At 47.0% G+C, this 17,119-nt stretch overlaps 1 protein-coding gene across 1 annotated transcript in view; it reads right to left on the minus strand.

Moving 5' to 3' along the window:
- Positions 1 to 5,140: 5,140 nt before the first annotated feature.
- The window catches only part of DRAM1 (DNA damage regulated autophagy modulator 1), a 124,118-nt gene continuing 112,139 nt past the window's right edge, over positions 5,141 to 17,119 (minus strand). The window contains exons 6-7 of the mRNA XM_063927808.1: positions 6,005 to 6,097; positions 5,141 to 5,337 (exon numbers count right to left, since the gene is read on the minus strand). Of these exons, the coding sequence (XP_063783878.1) occupies positions 5,293 to 5,337; positions 6,005 to 6,097 (138 nt within the window). The 3' untranslated portion in view covers positions 5,141 to 5,292. The remainder of the gene's footprint in view (positions 5,338 to 6,004; positions 6,098 to 17,119) is intronic.

Consider the following 17,119-nt stretch of genomic DNA (forward strand, 5'->3'; position numbering starts at 1 on the left):
TGTGTCAACAGAGGGTCGTGGTGCCGGTTCCCCCGTCAGAACGGGGAAAAGGGTTCTATTCGAGCCTCTTTGTGGTGCCGAAGACTGACGGATCGGTCAGACCAATCCTGAAACTAAAATCCCTCAATCCATACTTGAAAGTGTTCAAGTTCAAGATGGAATCTCTTCGAGCGGTGATCTCCAGCCTCGAAGGGGGGGGATTTTATGGCGTCAGTCGACATAAAGGATGCTTACTTGCACATCCCGATATACCCTCCTCATCAAGCCTTCCTGAGGTTTGCGATACAGGACGGTCATTACCAATTTCAGGCGTTGCCGTTTGGGCTTTCCACGGCCCCGAGGGTTTCACCAAGGTAATGGCGGAGATGATGGTGCTCCTTCGCAAGCAAGGGGTCACAATTATCCCGTACTTGGACGATGATCTGATAAAGGCAAGGTCCAAGGATCAGTTGTTGAGAAATGTGGATCTCTCCCTGTCGGTTCTGTGGCATCACGGTTGGATTCTGAATTTGCCAAAGTCTCAGTTGACCCCGGCCACTCGGCTGTCCTTTCTGGGTATGATCCTAGACACGGAACAACAGAGAGTTTCTTTCGGAGGAAAAAGCCCTGGAAATCCAGACTCTGGTCAGGGAGCTTCTGAGGCCGACAAGTATGTCGATTCACCAATGCACTCGAGTGCTAGGGAAGATGGTGGCGGCTTACGAAGCCATTCCGTTTGGCAGGTTTCATGCTCGGGTGTTTCAGTGGGATCTGCTAAACAAATGGTCCGGGTCTCACCTGCACATGCACCGGAAAAATAGTCCATCTTCCAGAGCCAGGATCTCTCTTCTTTGGTGGCTACAAGACTCTCACCTCCTAGAAGGACGCCGATTCGGAATCCAGGACTGGGTCCTGATGACAACAGATGCAAGTCTCCGAGGCTGGGGCGCGGTCACACAAGGACTGTCGGCTGTTTTTCTCCCGGGCGTGGACAACTGGGAAGCAGACTTCCTCAGCAGACACGATATCCATTCGGGAGAGTGGGCTCTTCATCAAGAGGTATTTGCAGAAGTGACAAGGTGTTGGGGCATACCTCTAATAGACATGATGGCGTCGCGCCTCAACAAGAAGCTTCCGAGGTATTGTTCCAGGTCAAGGGACCCCCAAGCCAGTGCAGTGGACGCCCTGGTAACTCCGTGGGTGTTTCGGTCGGTGTATGTGTTCCCTCCTCTTCATCTCATTCCAAAGGTGCGGAGGATCGTACGACAAACGGGTTCAGGCAATACTCGTTGTTCCAGATTGGCCACGGAGGGCTTGGTATCCGGATCTTCAGGAATTACTGGTAGAAGATCCTTGGCCGCTTCCTCTAAGAGAGGACCTGTTACTACAGGGACCCTGTGTGTTTCCGGACTTACCGCGGCTGCGTTTGATGGCGTGGAAGTTGAACACCAGATCTTAGCTCGGAAGGGTGTTCCTGGGGAGGTCATTCCCACTCTCCTAAAAGCTAGGAAGGAGGTCACGGCGAAACATTATCACCGTATTTGGAGGAAGTATGTATCCTGGTGTGAAACCAAGGCAGCTCCTGCGGAGGAGTTCCATTTGGGTCGTTTCCTCCATTTTTTGCAGGCATGCGTAGATGCAGGCCTGAAATTGGGTTCCATCAAAGTGCAGATTTCGGCTTTATCTATTTTCTTTCAAAAAGAATTGGCTGTCCTTCCTGAGGTTCAGACTTTCGTGAAGGGTGTACTGCATATACATCCTCCTTTTGTGGCACCGTGGGACCTTGAAGTGGTGTTACAGTTTGTCTCACTGGTTTGAACCTTTTGCGTAAGGTTGAGTTAAAATTTCTCACTTGGAAAGTGGTCATGCTTTTGGCTCTGGCATCTGCTAGACGAGTGTCCGAGTTGGTGGCTTTGTCTCACAAGAGCCCATATTTGATCTTTCATTCTGATAGAGCGGAATTGAGGACTCGTCAGCAATTTCTGCCGAAGGTGGTTTCTTCGTTTCACATAAACCAACCTATTGTAGTACCTGTGGCGTCGGATGTTGTGGCGGTTCCAAAGTCTCTGGATGTTGTAAGAGCCTTGAAGATTTACGTCGCCAGAACGGCTCTTACTAGGAAAACAGAGGCTCTGTTTGTCTTGTATGCTCCCAAAAAGATTGGAAATCCTGCTTCTATGTAGACTATTGCACGCTGGATTTGTAATACGATTCAGCAAGCTCATTCTTCGGCTGGACTACCGTTGCCGAGGTCAGTAAAGGCCCATTCTACCAGAAAGGTGGGCTCATCTTGGGCGGCTGCCCGAGGGGTCTCGGTACTTCAACTTTGCCGAGCAGCTACGTGGTCGGGTTCAAACACCTGTTGCTAAATTCTATAAGTTTGATACCCTGGCTGAGGAGGACCTCATGTTTGCTCATTCGGTGCTGCAGAGTCGTCCGCACTCTCCTGCCCGGTCTGGAGCTTTGGTATAGACCCCATGGTCCTTTTGGAGTCCCCAGCATCCTCTAGGACATAAGAGAAAATAGGATTTTAATACCTACCATTAAATCCTTTTCTCCTAGTCCGTAGAGGATGCTGGGCGCCCATCCTAGTGCAGACTGTTCCTTGCAGTAGTGGTGTTACTGGTTGTTTTTGGTTACACGCGAGATGTGTATCGGTTATATTCAGCTTGTTGCTGTTATTAGTTCATACTGTTTTCTGGTTTCTTGTTACTCTGGTTGTACGGTATGTTTGTGGTGTGGGCTGGTATGTGTTTCGCCCTTAATTTAACAAAAATCCTTTCCTCGAAATGTCCGTCTCTCCTGGGCACAGTTCCTATAACTGAAGTCTGGGGGAGGGGCATAGAGGGAGGAGCCAGTTCACACCCAGTCAAAGTCTTTTTAGTGTGCCCAAGCTCCTGCGGATCCCGTCTATACCCCATGGTCCTTTTTGGAGTCTCCAGCATCCTCTACAGACTAGGAGAAAAGGATTTACCAGTAGGTATTAAAATCCTATTTTTACAGAACTATATACTGTTTGCATTTTTTTTTTACCTTGCGTTTACGATTCCTTTGTTGTGTTTGATTAACAAAATTAAAAAAGAAAACTAATTCACAGAATGGAGAACCCATTGTTTAAAAGTTGTCAAAATAGTGTTTGTGTATTTGAGAATTATGGGGCAAACAGTGCCGGCCTGAGCTTCATTTTTTTGGTAAGCGAGTTTAGACTTTGGCGCCCCTTGATGGGATATAATTTTTAAAAGGGGTGTGGTCTCGCAAGAAAAGGGTGTGGCCACACAATCGTACCCCCAAGGGTACAGGGAGTTAGTGTGTGACTGGGGAGGCAGAGGTGATTGAGATAGTGGGTGACTGAGGAGGCTGGGATGACAGGGAGATAGTGGGTGGCTGAGGTGACAGGGAGAGAGTGTCGGGAAGCTCTGACCCAGTGCTTTCCCTCCCCGGCTCCCAGATACAGACACACAGACACTACAGGGAACCCCCCTCCCCAGGACGAAAAGTACCTCTGGTGTCTTGGCGTGGAACCTTCATGTGGTCAGTGGGGTTTGTGACCTGGCACCATACGCAAATGCTTACTTTGCCTAATAGGCCGGCTGGATCTGATAGTTATTACGCATAGAAGACCTGCTCTGCCTACTGAGACCTGGTACTACTATCCCCTGAGACCTGGTACTACTATCCCCTGAGACCTGGTACTACTATCCCCTGAGACCTGGTACTACTATCCCCTGAGACCTGGCACTACTATCCCCTGAGACCTGGTACTACTATCCCCTGAGACCTGGTACTACTATCCCCTGAGACCTGGTACTACTATCCCCTGAGACCTGGTACTACTATCCCCTGAGACCTGGTACTACTATCCCCTGAGACCTGGTACTACTATCCCCTGAAACCTGGCACTGCTGCCCCGAGACCTGACACTACTACCTCCTGAGACCTGGCACTGCTGCCCCTGAGACCTTAAACTACTTCCCCCTGAAACGTGGAACTGCTGCCCTTGAGACCTTAAACCACTAACCCCTGACACCTGGCACTGCTGCCCCCTGAGACCTGACACTAGCAGGTCCAAGCCCCAAACAGCAGCAAGAGAGTCCAGGGCAGCAGAAGGAGAATCACGGAGGTCAGCAAGGTGCCCGCGCATCTGCAGGCTCTCTCCTTCCCAGCTCCACAAGTGAGATGTCCAAGCTGGGGCACAGAATGCAGCGGCAATGGGGGCTCCCGGGCACTTTCCAAGTTCTGATCATGACAGCCGTGCACTCTGCCTGCTTCCTCCTGCTGTCACAACTAGCCCGGTCACATGGGGGCCTGCCTGTCACTCGTCGTCATACACTCCCTGTCACCAACTGGAGCTGGTCTCTGGCAGGAGCCGCCACTGCCAGAGCTGGCGGTATGCAGCATGGGCTCTCGGTTAGGCTGGGGGTGTGATCCACTCCAGGCTTCCGCCACCCTCCTCACTGTGGCGCCTAACTCAGCCGCCTACCCCTGCGTAACGGGCCGGCCGGCCCTGGGGGCAAATGTATTAAGCCTGAAGAAGTGATAAAGCAGTGATAAGTGCAAGGTGATAACGCACCAGCCAATCATTACAGGTTTGAAAAATGACAGTTAGAGCTGATTGGCTGGTACGTTATAACCTTTCCTTATCACTGCTTTATCACTTCTCCAGGCTTAATACATCGGCCCCTTTGTTTGATAAGCTCCTTTTATAGAAGTGTATGTATAATGTCACTGAATTTCCTGGTGCCTAGTGTAAATGATGGCCCTGGCTTTATCAAAGTTACCATTTGGTAAACCCTGTTGATATTGATGATTTGCAACATGAGTGTTTTAATCATGTTGTAGTGCAAACTACAGAGCAAATAGCTCCAATATATTTTTATGCAAACACCACCAGCTGGTAAAAGATTTAAAATTCTAGTAGGATATGTATTATATTTCTTTAATAATGAGTTTCATTTTGGGGATTAAAAACAAACTTGTATGTGATCCCATCCCCTAGTGTGACAGGGAATTTCTCTAATAGTGGTGTGAGTTTCTTCATGCTCCAAACCCAGTGTATAATACAGAGCTGCTATAGAACAACTCATACACCTAGGGTCTTGGAAATCTTGATGCTTTTTCCACATTGCTCTTACTAAATAAGCAATAAATGAACCAGAGAACATGAATCTTAAATTATTTATTGATGAAAAAAATATAAAACATAAAATACTAGGAAATGTCGACCAGATATTTCTGCGACCAGAGCAGAATAGTGCAAATTGGGCACCAGTGAAACAGACTGATGAAGTCACTTCTGACGTGTAGGAGCTCTTGTCAAAAATCATCATGTATTTCTGTCAAAATTTTTATAGTCACAGACTGCAAGGACACAAATAAACACATGTATTAGGAGAAATGTGGAGCTTATGAACACTGATAAAACAAGGTTATGCAAATATGACCTGGATAGACAAAGTGGCTGCAGTCGCCAAAGCTAGAAGGGCTGGTAAGAGAAATGATTCATTTCTATAGAGAATGGGAATATCAGTACACATCGACCGATTCCTGAATGATTAATGTACCATAGAAAACAAAAATGCCAAAACTCATGTAAAGAGAAACTCATGTAGAAAAAAAAACATGAAATTTAATTCAGCATAAAATACAAAATACTATTTTTCCACAATGCGGGACTACTTAGGGGGAAAATCAATTAGCTGTGGTAAATTAGCATAGCTAATTGATCCTTGGGGGGGTAATTCAATTGAAGCCGATAGCCAGCATTATCAGGGATTTTGTTTCAACTTCCCGGATACAGGAGAACTAAAATCTGCAATAAGCGCCAAATCTCGGGTCCTGTGTGCTTTTGCATGAAAAAAGGTAAATTTAGCCGCAAAAAAAAAAGGCATTAATTTTATTGCCTGAAACACAAAATTTGGCAAAAAATCGCTAAGAAGCTTTTTTTTTTTTTAAATGGAAAAATTTACACTGAAAGCGCTAAAGGCAGATCTTATTAAATGCATTTGTGATTAGAATTTATACCAACCTGAAAATCTCTGATAAACGTGAAAAAAAATGTAACAAATCCAAAAGCTACAATCCACTCACAGATGGCGCTTGCCTGGTGATATGGGGATGGCTGTAGGAAGAGAAGGGGTTAGTAAAGGACACTCAACATTTGACAACTCAACATTAGTAAGATGTTCTTGAAAACTTGTCTAGATCCATGCAGCAAGTAATGCTAATAAGTACAGTGTGATACTAAGGAATAGTTCTTACATGACTGTTTCCCAGTACAGAACTCGTTTTGTTACAGGAATTGGGTGTGTAATATCTTATCTACATTTTGGGGATAAAAGTATTCCCACATGCAGAGCAATCGGTACTTTGGCTGTTTATGGTAATGTGCACTTTGTATTATTATAGTTGTATACTTCACATTTGTTGACCGTTCTCTCCTTGATCCACATCATAACTGGAATGCAGCTATGTTATTCAGGATAGGAGAGAGCCATCAGTATCAAGATGGGCATCCAACCAGACAAAGGAAGTCTTTCTCAGCAGTTCTGCTGGTAAGTGTCACTCAGATTAATTAATACATCAAAAGCAGTTTTAGGATATTACATCGGCTTCGAATTGGCCTGAAACCTGTTTACACCGCAGGCTGGATTCGGATTATTTCAAGAGGTTCTCCTCTGCCAGTGCTTGGAGATTACAATATTTCCAGGCACTAGTGAGCAGGGTGTTAATGGGACCTGGGTCGCCATTCGCGGGACCCTTTCACACCAATTAACAAGCATTTCATCTTGGATTGTGCCATTTTTCCTTCACGTTTTATTTGCATAGAATATTGCTGTAACAGATTCCAGCTTTTTCCTTCGATTTACTGCTTGGGCAATAGAGGGGGAAATAGAAGCTATAGATATAAAAGGACCATGATGAGGGGTATGTGTGTGTGTAAAATATTATGGAGTTGATGCAGAGTGATACCTACAGGAGTTCGTGTAGTGTAGGATACAATTAAAAATATTCAATCTAATTAAAAATATGGAAGAAATGAGGATGTGTGACTTATATGCCTGACATACACGTGGCGTTAAGGCCAGTTGTAGACCTTGTGGTGCCCAGGGTGAATGTTTACTATGGCACTCCCCTCCCCGTTGAAAACAGGGGCAGTGTGCGCCGGAGACACATAACAAAAATGTAAGGGGGTGTCAACAGAATAGTACCAATTTACATTATACCGCACAGTAGTGTCCGTCAGTCATAGTATACCGCACAGCAGTATCCGTCAGTCATAGTATACCGCACAGTAGTGTCTGTCAGTCACATTACACCACACAGTGGTACCCTCTATACACATTGGGGGTCATTCAGACCCTGCCGCTGTTGCAGTTTGCAGTGCAGTTTGCCCGGGTGGGAGGCAAACTGCGCATGCGCAACGGCCGCACAGCAGCTGCGCAGACTCGCACATTGCAATCGCATCCCCGATGGATGTGACTGCAATGTGATTGCAAAGTATTCATATATCTATAGACACTCACTGGCACTCTTCTATAGGGGTATGGGTCATTAGGTTGACAAGATTTAAGTCAACAGTCATTAGGTCGACCACTGTTGGTTGACATGCACTAGGTCTACAGGGTGATTAGGTCAACATGGTCATTAGGTCAACATGAAAAAGGTCGACATGAGTTTTTTTACTTTTTTGGTGTCGTTTTCTTCATGAAGTGACAGGGAACCCCAATTAGTGCACCGTATCCTCTCGCTATGCTTCGGGCAAGGTGCCTCGCTCTGCTATCGCTGCACTCGGCACAGGTTACCGTTCCCAATTGTAGTCCACGTGGATCGTAAAGTATGAAAAGTTAAAATTATTTTCTCATAGAGGATGCTGGGGTCCACTTCATGACCATGGGGTATAGACGGTTCCGCAGAAGCCATGGGCACTCAAGACTTTTCAATGGGTGTGAACTGGCTCCTCCCTCTATGCCCCTCCTCCAGACCTCCGTTTTAGAAATGTGCCCAGGCAGACTGGATGCACTCCTATCTGTGTCCCTCTGACAGATTTTACTGTGGGTCTGTCCCCTATAAACCCGGAGTGTCTGTAGTGTGGTTGTGCACGTGTGTGACATGTCTGTGGCAGGGAACTCTGTGGAGACATGTTAGGGACACAGAGGTGTAATATGACACCAAGAGCCTGACTGGGTGAAAGGTTACATGATAGTGTGAATCATATCAGTAAGAGGTTGGACTGAAACTCATACAGAAAATGAAAATAATCTGGTGAAGATGTGATTTTTAATAGTTCTGGCTTTCATCCACAGGGATCTTTCTGAGCCACATACAAATTTGCACAAGTAGTACAAACTGATACCAACACGGACTCTGATTCCTGTGTCGACACTAGTGATTCCAGGGGAATAGGTCCTAAATTAGCAAAAAAGCATTCAAAACATGTTTTAGCTATAAAGGAGCTGTTAGAAGTTACGAAGCCCCCTCTTTTACCACAAGTACAGGGTTTACTTTAGTAAAGAAGTAATGTAATTTTCCCTCCACCTCAGGAACAGTATCTTGGAGGGAGTCTGATTTAACCTGAAAACAAATTTCAGATTCCCAAAAGGAATTCAGGCAACTTACCTTTTTCCAAAAGGTGGGAGTCACCCCGCATTTTAGACAGGGCCCTGTCATAAAAGAGAAAAGGTGTTTCCCTGTGCCTGGAATGGCTTCACTTAAGGAGCCGACAGGCGCAAGTGAGTGAGGTGATCTATTGATGTGGCCAATGGGACACTACTCAGGCCTACCATTGTCTGTGCGTGGGTGCGTAGTGCTATTGAGAAGTGGTCAGAAAACTTGTCATTAGACATTGACACAATAGATGGAAACGAGCTACTCCTAACGTTAGGTCATATCAAAGACGCTGCTGCGTATGTACTAGAAACCATGAAATATATTGGTTTCTTGGGGTCAAGAACCGCTACCATGGCAGTATCGGATTGGAGGGCCTTGTGGATTCGCCAGTGGAATGCTGATGCAGATTCCAAAAGAAATATGGAGGCTCTCCCGTATAAAGGTGAGGCCTTGTTTGATGATGGTCTGGATGCGTTAGTCACGGCGGCTACCGCAGGTAAGTCGACATTCTTGCCTTATGCTCCTACACCGGCGAAAAAGACACATCACTCTCACATGCAGTCCTTTCGGCCAACAAATACAAAAAGGCCAAAGGTTCCCCCTTTTTTGCAGGTAGGGGAATGGGGAAAGGAAAGAAATCCGCAGCGTCTCCCGGATCGCAGGAGCAGAAGTCCACCCTTGCTTCTGCCAAATCTGCAGCATGACACTGGGGCTCCCTTGCGGGAGTCCGCTCAGGTGGGAGCACGTCTGAAACTTTTCGGTCAAATCTGGATTCAATCTGGCCTGGACCCATGGGTCTTACAAATAGTGTCCCATGGGTGCAAACTAGAGTTTCAAGACATCCCCCCCATGCCGATTTTTCAAATCGACCTTGCCAGCTTCTCTTCCAGAAAGAGAGGCAGTAACAACGGCAATTCAAAAATTATGTCAGGATCAGGTCATTGTCCTGGTACCTTTGTCACAGCAAGGAGAAGGTTTTTATTCAAGCCTTTTCGTAGTTCCGAAGCCGGATGGCTCGGTCAGACCGATTTTAAACCTGAAAAATCTGAATCTCTACCTGAAAAGGTTCAAGTTCAAGATGGAATCCCTGAGGGTAGTGATTTCCAGTCTGGAGGAGGGGGACTTCATGGTGTCAGTAGACATAAAGGATGCTTACTTGCATGTTCCCATTTATCCTCCTCACCAGGCTTATCTGAGATTCGCAGTACAGGATTGCTGTTACCAGTTCCAGACGTTGCCGGTCGGACTCTCCACGGCACCGAGGGTATTCACCAAGGTGGTGGAGGAGATGATGGTCCTCCTTCGTCAAAAAGGAGTCAATATAATCCTTATCTGGACGATCTCCTGATAAAAGCAAGATCCAGGGAACAGTTGGTGCAGAACATCGCACTCTCCCTGTCAATTCTCCAACGACACGGTTGGATCATGAATTTTCCAAAGTCACAGTTGGAACCGACGACAAGATTGTCCTTTTTAGGGATGATTCTGGACACAGAAGTATGGAGAGTATTTCTTCCAGTGGAAAAGGCTCTGGAAATCCAGAAAATGGTCAAACAAATATTGAAACCAACAAGCGTGTTGATCCATCAATGCATTTGGTTGTTGGGGAACATGGTAGCGGCCTACGAGGCCATACAGTTTGGCCGATTTCATGCCAGAGTATTTCAGTGAGATCTGTTGGACAAGTGGTCCGGATCTCACCTACACATGCACCGGAATAATCTTGTCCCCCAAAGCCAGGATTTTGCTCCTGTGGTGGTTACACAGTTCTCACCTATAGAGGGACACAGGTTTGGGATTCACGACTGGGTCCTAATAACCACGGATGCAAGTCTCTGAGGCTGGGGAGCTGTCACACAAGGGGAAAGCTTCCAAGGAAAATGGTCAAGTCAGGAAGCCTGCCTTCACATAAACGTGCTGGAATTGAGAGCCATTTACAACGGCCTTCGACAAGCGGTACATCTTCTTCAAGATCATCCCGTGCAGATCCAGTCGGACAATGTAACAGCAGTCGCGTACATAAACAGGCAGGGCGGAACGAAAAGCAGAGCGGCAATGGCAGAGGTGACGAAGATCCTCCTCTGGGCAGAAAGACATGTAAAGGCACTGTCGGCAATTTTAATTCCGGGAGTAGACAACTGAGAAGCAGACTTCCTCAGCAGACACGATCTCCATCCAGGAGAGTAGGGCCTACACCAAGAAGTCTTCACAGAGGTGACAAGTCTTTGGAGAGTTCCTCAAGTAGACATGATGGCATCTCGTCTCAACAAGAAGCTTCAGAAATATTGTTCCAGGTCGAGAGACCCTCAAGCAATAGCAGTGGATGCGCTGGTGGCCCAGTGGGTGTTCCGGTCGGTGTATGTCTTCCCTCCACTTCCGCTGATCCCAAAAGTGCTCAGGATCATAAGAAGAACAAGAGTTTGAGCAATCTTCATTGCCCCTGACTGGCCAAGGAGGGCTTGGTACCCAGATCTTCAGGAGCCGTGCGTGTATCAAGACTTACCGCGGCTACGTTTGACGGCATGGCTGTTGAGTGTCGGATCCTAGCCCGAAAGGGTGTTCCCAAGGAAGTCATCCCCACCTTTTTTCAGGCCAGGAAAGGAGTAACGTCGAGACATTACCACCGTATTTGGAGAAAATATGTGTCTTGTTGTGAATCCAAGAAGGCTCCTACGGAAGAGTTTGAGTTGGGACATTTTCTCCATTTTTTGCAGGCTGGTGTGGAGGCGGGCCTACGATTGGGATCAATCAAGGTCCAGATTTCGGCCTTGTCAGTGTTCTTCCAAAAACAATTGGCCTCTCTTTCAGAGGTTCAGACCTTCGTGAAAGGGGTTCTGCACATCCAGCCTCCATTTGTGCTTCCAGTGGCACAATGGGACCTTAACGTGGTGTTGCAGTTCCTTCAATCAGATTGGTTTGACCCTCTACAAGAGATAGAGTTGAAGTTTCTCACTTGGAAAGTGGTGATGCTTTTGGCATTGGCATCCGCGCGGCAGGTGTCTGAATTGGGGGCCTTGTCTCACAAGAGCCCTTACCTGATCTTCCATGAAGATAGGGCAGAGTTGAGGACTCGTCAACATTTTCTTCCGAAGGTGGTTTCATCTTTCCACATAAACCAACCTATTGTGGTGCCAGTAGTTACTGACACGTTCACTGAGTCAAAGTCTCTAGATGTGGTTAGGGCTTTGAAGATTTATGTCGCTAGAACAGCTCGAATATGGAAAACAGAGTCTTTGTTTGTCCTGTATGCTCCCAACAAGGGCCCTCATTCCGAGTTGTTCGCTCGCAAGGCGATTTTAGCAGTATTGCACACGCTAAGCCGCCGCCTACTGGGAGTGAATCTTAGCTTCTTAAAATTGCGAACGAAAGATTCGCAATATTGCGATTACACATCTCGTAGCAGTTTCAGAGTAGCTTCAGACTTACTCGGCATCTGCGATCAGTTCAGTGCTTATCGTTCCTGGTTTGACGTCACAAACACACCCAGCGTTCGCCCAGACACTCCTCCGTTTCTCCAGCCACTCCCGCGTTTTTTCCGGAAACGGTAGCGTTTTTTCCCACACGCCCATAAAACGGCCTGTTTCCGCCCAGTAACACCCATTTCCTGTCAATCACACTACGATCGCCTGAGCGAAGAAAAAGCCGTGAGTAAAAATCCAAACTTCATAGCAAATTTACTTGTCGCAGTGCGGACATTGCGCATGCGCACTAAGCGGAAAAACGCTGCGATGCAAAGAAATTTTCCGAGCGAACGACTCGGAATGACCTCCAAGATTGGGTGTCCTGCTTCCAAGCAGACTATTTCGCGTTGGATCAGAAGTACGATTCAGCACGCTCATACTACGGCTGGATTGCCGTTACCGACGTCGGTGAAGGCCCATTCCACTAGGAAGGTGGGCTCATCCTGGGCGGCTGCCCGGGGGGTCTCGGCATTGCAACTTTGCCGAGCAGCTACTTGGTCGGGGTCAAACACATTTGCTAAATTATACAAGTTTGACACCTTGGCCGAGGTAGACCTCAAGTTCGGTCAATTGGTGCTGCAGGGTCATCCGCACTCTCCCGCCCGTACTGGAGCTTTGGTAAAAACCCCATTGTCATGAAGTGGACCCCAGCATCCTCTAGGACATATGAGAAAACAGGATTTTGATACCTACCGGTAAATCCTTTTCTCCTAGTCCGTAGAGGATGCTGGGCGCCCGTCCCAGTGCGTACTTTACCTGCAGTTTTGTTATTAGAGTTACACAAGTTGTGTTATATTAGTTTCAGCATGTTGCTGTAATTGGTTCATGCCTGTTAGCGTGTGTTCTGTTGAATGCTATGTTGTGCGGCATGGTTGTGGTGTGAGCTGGTATGTATCTCACCACTAGTTTAAAGTAAATCCTTTCCTCGAAATGTCAGTCTCCCTGGGCACAGTTCCTATAACTGAGGTCTGGAGGAGGGGCATAGAGGGAGGAGCCAGTTCACACCCATTGAAAAGTCTTAAGAGTGCCCATGGCTCCTGCGGAAACGTCTATACCCCGTGGTTATGAAGTGGACCACAGCATCCTCTACAGACCAGGAGAAAAGGATTTGCCGGTAGGTATCAAAATCCTGTTTAAAAAACAACAAAAAAACTCATGTTGACATTTTTCCATGTCGACCTTTTTCATGTTGACCTAATGACCATGTCATCCTAGTGCATGTCGACCAATAGTGGTCGACGTAAAGGCTGTCGCCCTAAGTCTTGTCAACCTAATGACTGTAAGCCCTTCTATAGCTACTTGCTAGCAAAGTCTTAAATGTCTTCTTTCAAAGAGCTTTACCCTTTTGGGCAGCCCCCTCTGTATGTACTGTGCTTGCTTCTATTTTGCCCTACAAATTGGACTGCATAGATGGAGTCCTGGCATGCTGTGAGCTGCTGCAGCTGCCCATACATGTACAGGTAGTGATCAGGAATGGAATCCCAAGGCAGAAACCAAATATGTTAAGGTTAGGAGACTCTGCTCTGATGTTCCAGTTTGTAAAGGTAACAGACATGAAACAGGTATTCACAATGAAGCCAGACAGTCACCTGTCAAAAGGTAAACACCAGTAAATCAATACACATATGAAGACAAACAAGAGGTAGGCTGGGTACACATTAGACTATATATTTGTCTGATATATGATTTTGACATGGATCAGAACAATATATCAGCCACATCGTCTAGTGTGTACCCCCACTTGTGCGCTTCTGCGGGTCATTTGCTGGGTCATCCAGTCGGGCACACTGCACTCCCAATGGGATAATTCTGGTAACGACAGCATGCATTCTAAATGTGACTGTGAACGGGTGTGTATGACCGGCCGATATAGTTCTATTGGTTATGCTGTCGGCCTAACAGACAAGACCGATGCAGAAGCAACATGGGACTATTAACAGAGAATAGCCTGCCCCCACATCACTACAGCTGGCCATCAACCATCCATGGTTAGCAACAATCGATGTCCTTGGTGAGTGGCTTCACCATCAATGGGAGGTCATGATGGTAAACACTGGTTTCTGATCTCCAATGCTGAGTGCCAGCCTCACTCTGCGCACAGTGGCGTTGGGAGGGAATGGGGGGCGGGTACTAATTACTGGGGACTGGCCTGCTGGAGGGGCTCTGGTCCACTGTCCCCCCTCCTCCCGAGTATACCTATACTTAAGGCCGGCACCATCTTCCCAGTGATATCTTCAGGAAGATAGTGCAAACCAGGATGGTTTTACCTTTAAAATGATAGCCCCTTTAAAACACTGGCCAGAATTGCTGGGAACTCGCCAATGCTTACAAGTCGCAGGCTGTTACATTTAGCCCATTGTCTGATATAATGTGACCTCTGAATACAACATAGTTCAGCAGGGATTATTTTAGTGTACTATATTTCTTTATCATCCACTAGGGGTCACTGGAGTACTCTTGGGATATGGACGGGCGTAGCCGAACAAAGGCACTGAATATTCAAATTTAGGACTCTCCCCCCCCCTCCATATCCCCAAGTACCTCAGTGTACTTTGCCAGTGTTTTTTCGGTGCTCACAGATGAACATCGGCTTGTGGCAATGGCCACTTTTCAGATTTTTATTTTTATTTTTAATTTTTACACTTCCCGTCCCAGTTTATGGAAAAACATGGGTCCGGGATGGTGCCGCTGCAAGGCAGCGGATGGCGTGTCGGTCCTCACAAAGAGCACCCTCACAGCCACAGGCGCTATAGGCAAGCGCATGGCGTGTCGGTCCTCACAAAGAGCACCCTCACAGCCACAGGCAGCCACTGTCTCCTGCAAACTGAACGGAGCTTACAGAAAGAAGCTCCGTCACAGCCAGGATGAGACAAAGAGCTGGAAGAATCTACAGCTGCAAGGAGCTTACAGAAGAAGCCCCGTTACAGCCTAGATGAGATGCTGGAGGCTGAAACGAAGCTTGCAGAGAGAAGCTCGTCACAGCCAGGAGAAGGCGGCACAAGGTATGAGTGTCAGGGCGGTCAGCTCACGCTGCCGCCCTGCTGTGTGTGAGTGTTATACTGTAGAAATGCCATAGCCGCTGAGCACGTGAGTGTTATACTGTAGAAAGAGCACGCCGCTGAATCTTGCTGAACGATGCGCAGAGCGGCCGCACGTCACTCAGACGTTGGCCGCTCTCACTGCGCTGATGGCCCGGTACGAGAATCTCCGTGCGCTGTACTAAGCAGAGCGGCCGCACGTCACTCAGACGCCGGCCGCTCTCACTGCTCTGAGGGCACGGCACCGCTACACGCCACCGACATTTTCCTGGGCTGAACTAAGCAGAGCGGCCGCACGTCACTCAGACGCCGGCCGCTCTCACTGCTCTGATGCGGCACCGGAACACGCCGCCGACATTCTCCGGGCGCTCAACTAAGCAGAGCGGCCGCACGTCACTCAGACGCCGGCCGCTCTCACTGCTCTGATGACCCGGCACCGCTACATGCCGCCGAGACGCTCCTCGACTAAAGAGTGGCCGCACGCAGGCCACTCTTCCAGAGAGACACCGCAGACACAGGGAGACTGTGTACTGCTGTAGGAAGCAGCTGCTGTAGGAAGCAGCTGCCGGACGGCTCCCCGGCGCTAGATTCAGGCTCTCCTGCTCTCCCTGCTCCCGATCTCCGTACGCTGCAGGTAAGGGATGCAGGGGGGGGGGGGGGAATAATACCCATAGCAGCAGCAAAGGCTGCATGGGTTCAAAATACACAAGCAGCGCAGCACGTTAAACAATGTACACTGTGTACTGTGATGTTTCAGCACGTTTTATATATATAAATATAATGAAGCTTTTGCTGGCGAAACTGTCTATAATATCAGTATGAACTGTGATTATATGTGTAAACACTTTGTATATATATATAATATATATATGAGGCTTTGGCTGGCAATAGGTTATCAGGGGCATAACCTATTGCACGTTTAACCATGTTTTCTGTTATTTTTGGTTACAGTTGCAAGATAAATACACTGCAGGCAGTGCTCATATTATTTGAATAAATGCATATATTTTACTGTATCCTACACCTGGGTTATCAATGTATAATAGGCTATTAAGCCTATATTAAAACTGCAGCAGGTAACCTGTACTGTGATTTTCTGGGAAAGCATGGCATGACGGCCATTTTAATCATTGCTGGTTTTCCAGTTATAATTCCAGACCATACACCTCTACTCCACAAGGAGGCGCAGGGGTGTTAGTGGGAATTTTTTAGTTCAAGATAATTCTAGAACATTCCTGCCCTACATCTTTAAGCCACCAGAAGGCGCAGGGGTGTTAGTAGGAATTTGGTTCGGGTTTCATGCCCATGTGAACTGCTTTTCACATAAAGACTTTAGTTTCCTAATAAATATGCTGTTCAGCAATAACATATATATATATAGATATATATGCCATATAATAATGTTATTAAGTCGTGCAAGTGTCTGTCTGTTGCCTATTATGATGTCTGTCTACATAGCGAATAAGGCTCTAGTGCAGACTAAAAAAGGTTAACATTGGCAATTCAAATTAACACAGCGGTAATCGGAGTCTCAGAATAACTCCGCCAGCGCTAACAAAAGACAATCTTTCCAAAGTGACAATTTTCCTTTGGGTACCAGAGTGTTTATTTCACTAGTCTTATAATTTAATGCACGATTCTATGTCAAATCTCACACCGATAACTACAAGTGAGAAGGGTACATTAGTCCAGCATTCAGATAGTGCGGGGTTTTGGACAACCATACATAATCGTTTCCAAAAGGACGCGATCCGCCATTGGTATATGCGTTTCTGTCAAAAAAACCACGGTTAAAAGAAGCTGCAGAGTATATCTGTAAAGCTTTTGCTAACGCCGGTTATTTTCAATTGTCGCTAGTTAAGCGCGACAAGGCCAGAGCTTGTTTGCTCCTAAATTTGATATATGTGTAACGACATTTTATCCCTTTACGATTTTCTGCCATTAGCGCATACAATATACTTGTAACGGCGTTTTATTCCTTTATAAAAATCAGTCACGCCTTGTAACGACAGGACGTTACAGTCAGCAAGCCAG

The sequence above is a fragment of the Pseudophryne corroboree genome, chromosome 6, assembly GCF_028390025.1.
Source record: "Pseudophryne corroboree isolate aPseCor3 chromosome 6, aPseCor3.hap2, whole genome shotgun sequence".
Classification (NCBI taxonomy): Eukaryota; Metazoa; Chordata; class Amphibia; order Anura; family Myobatrachidae; genus Pseudophryne; species Pseudophryne corroboree.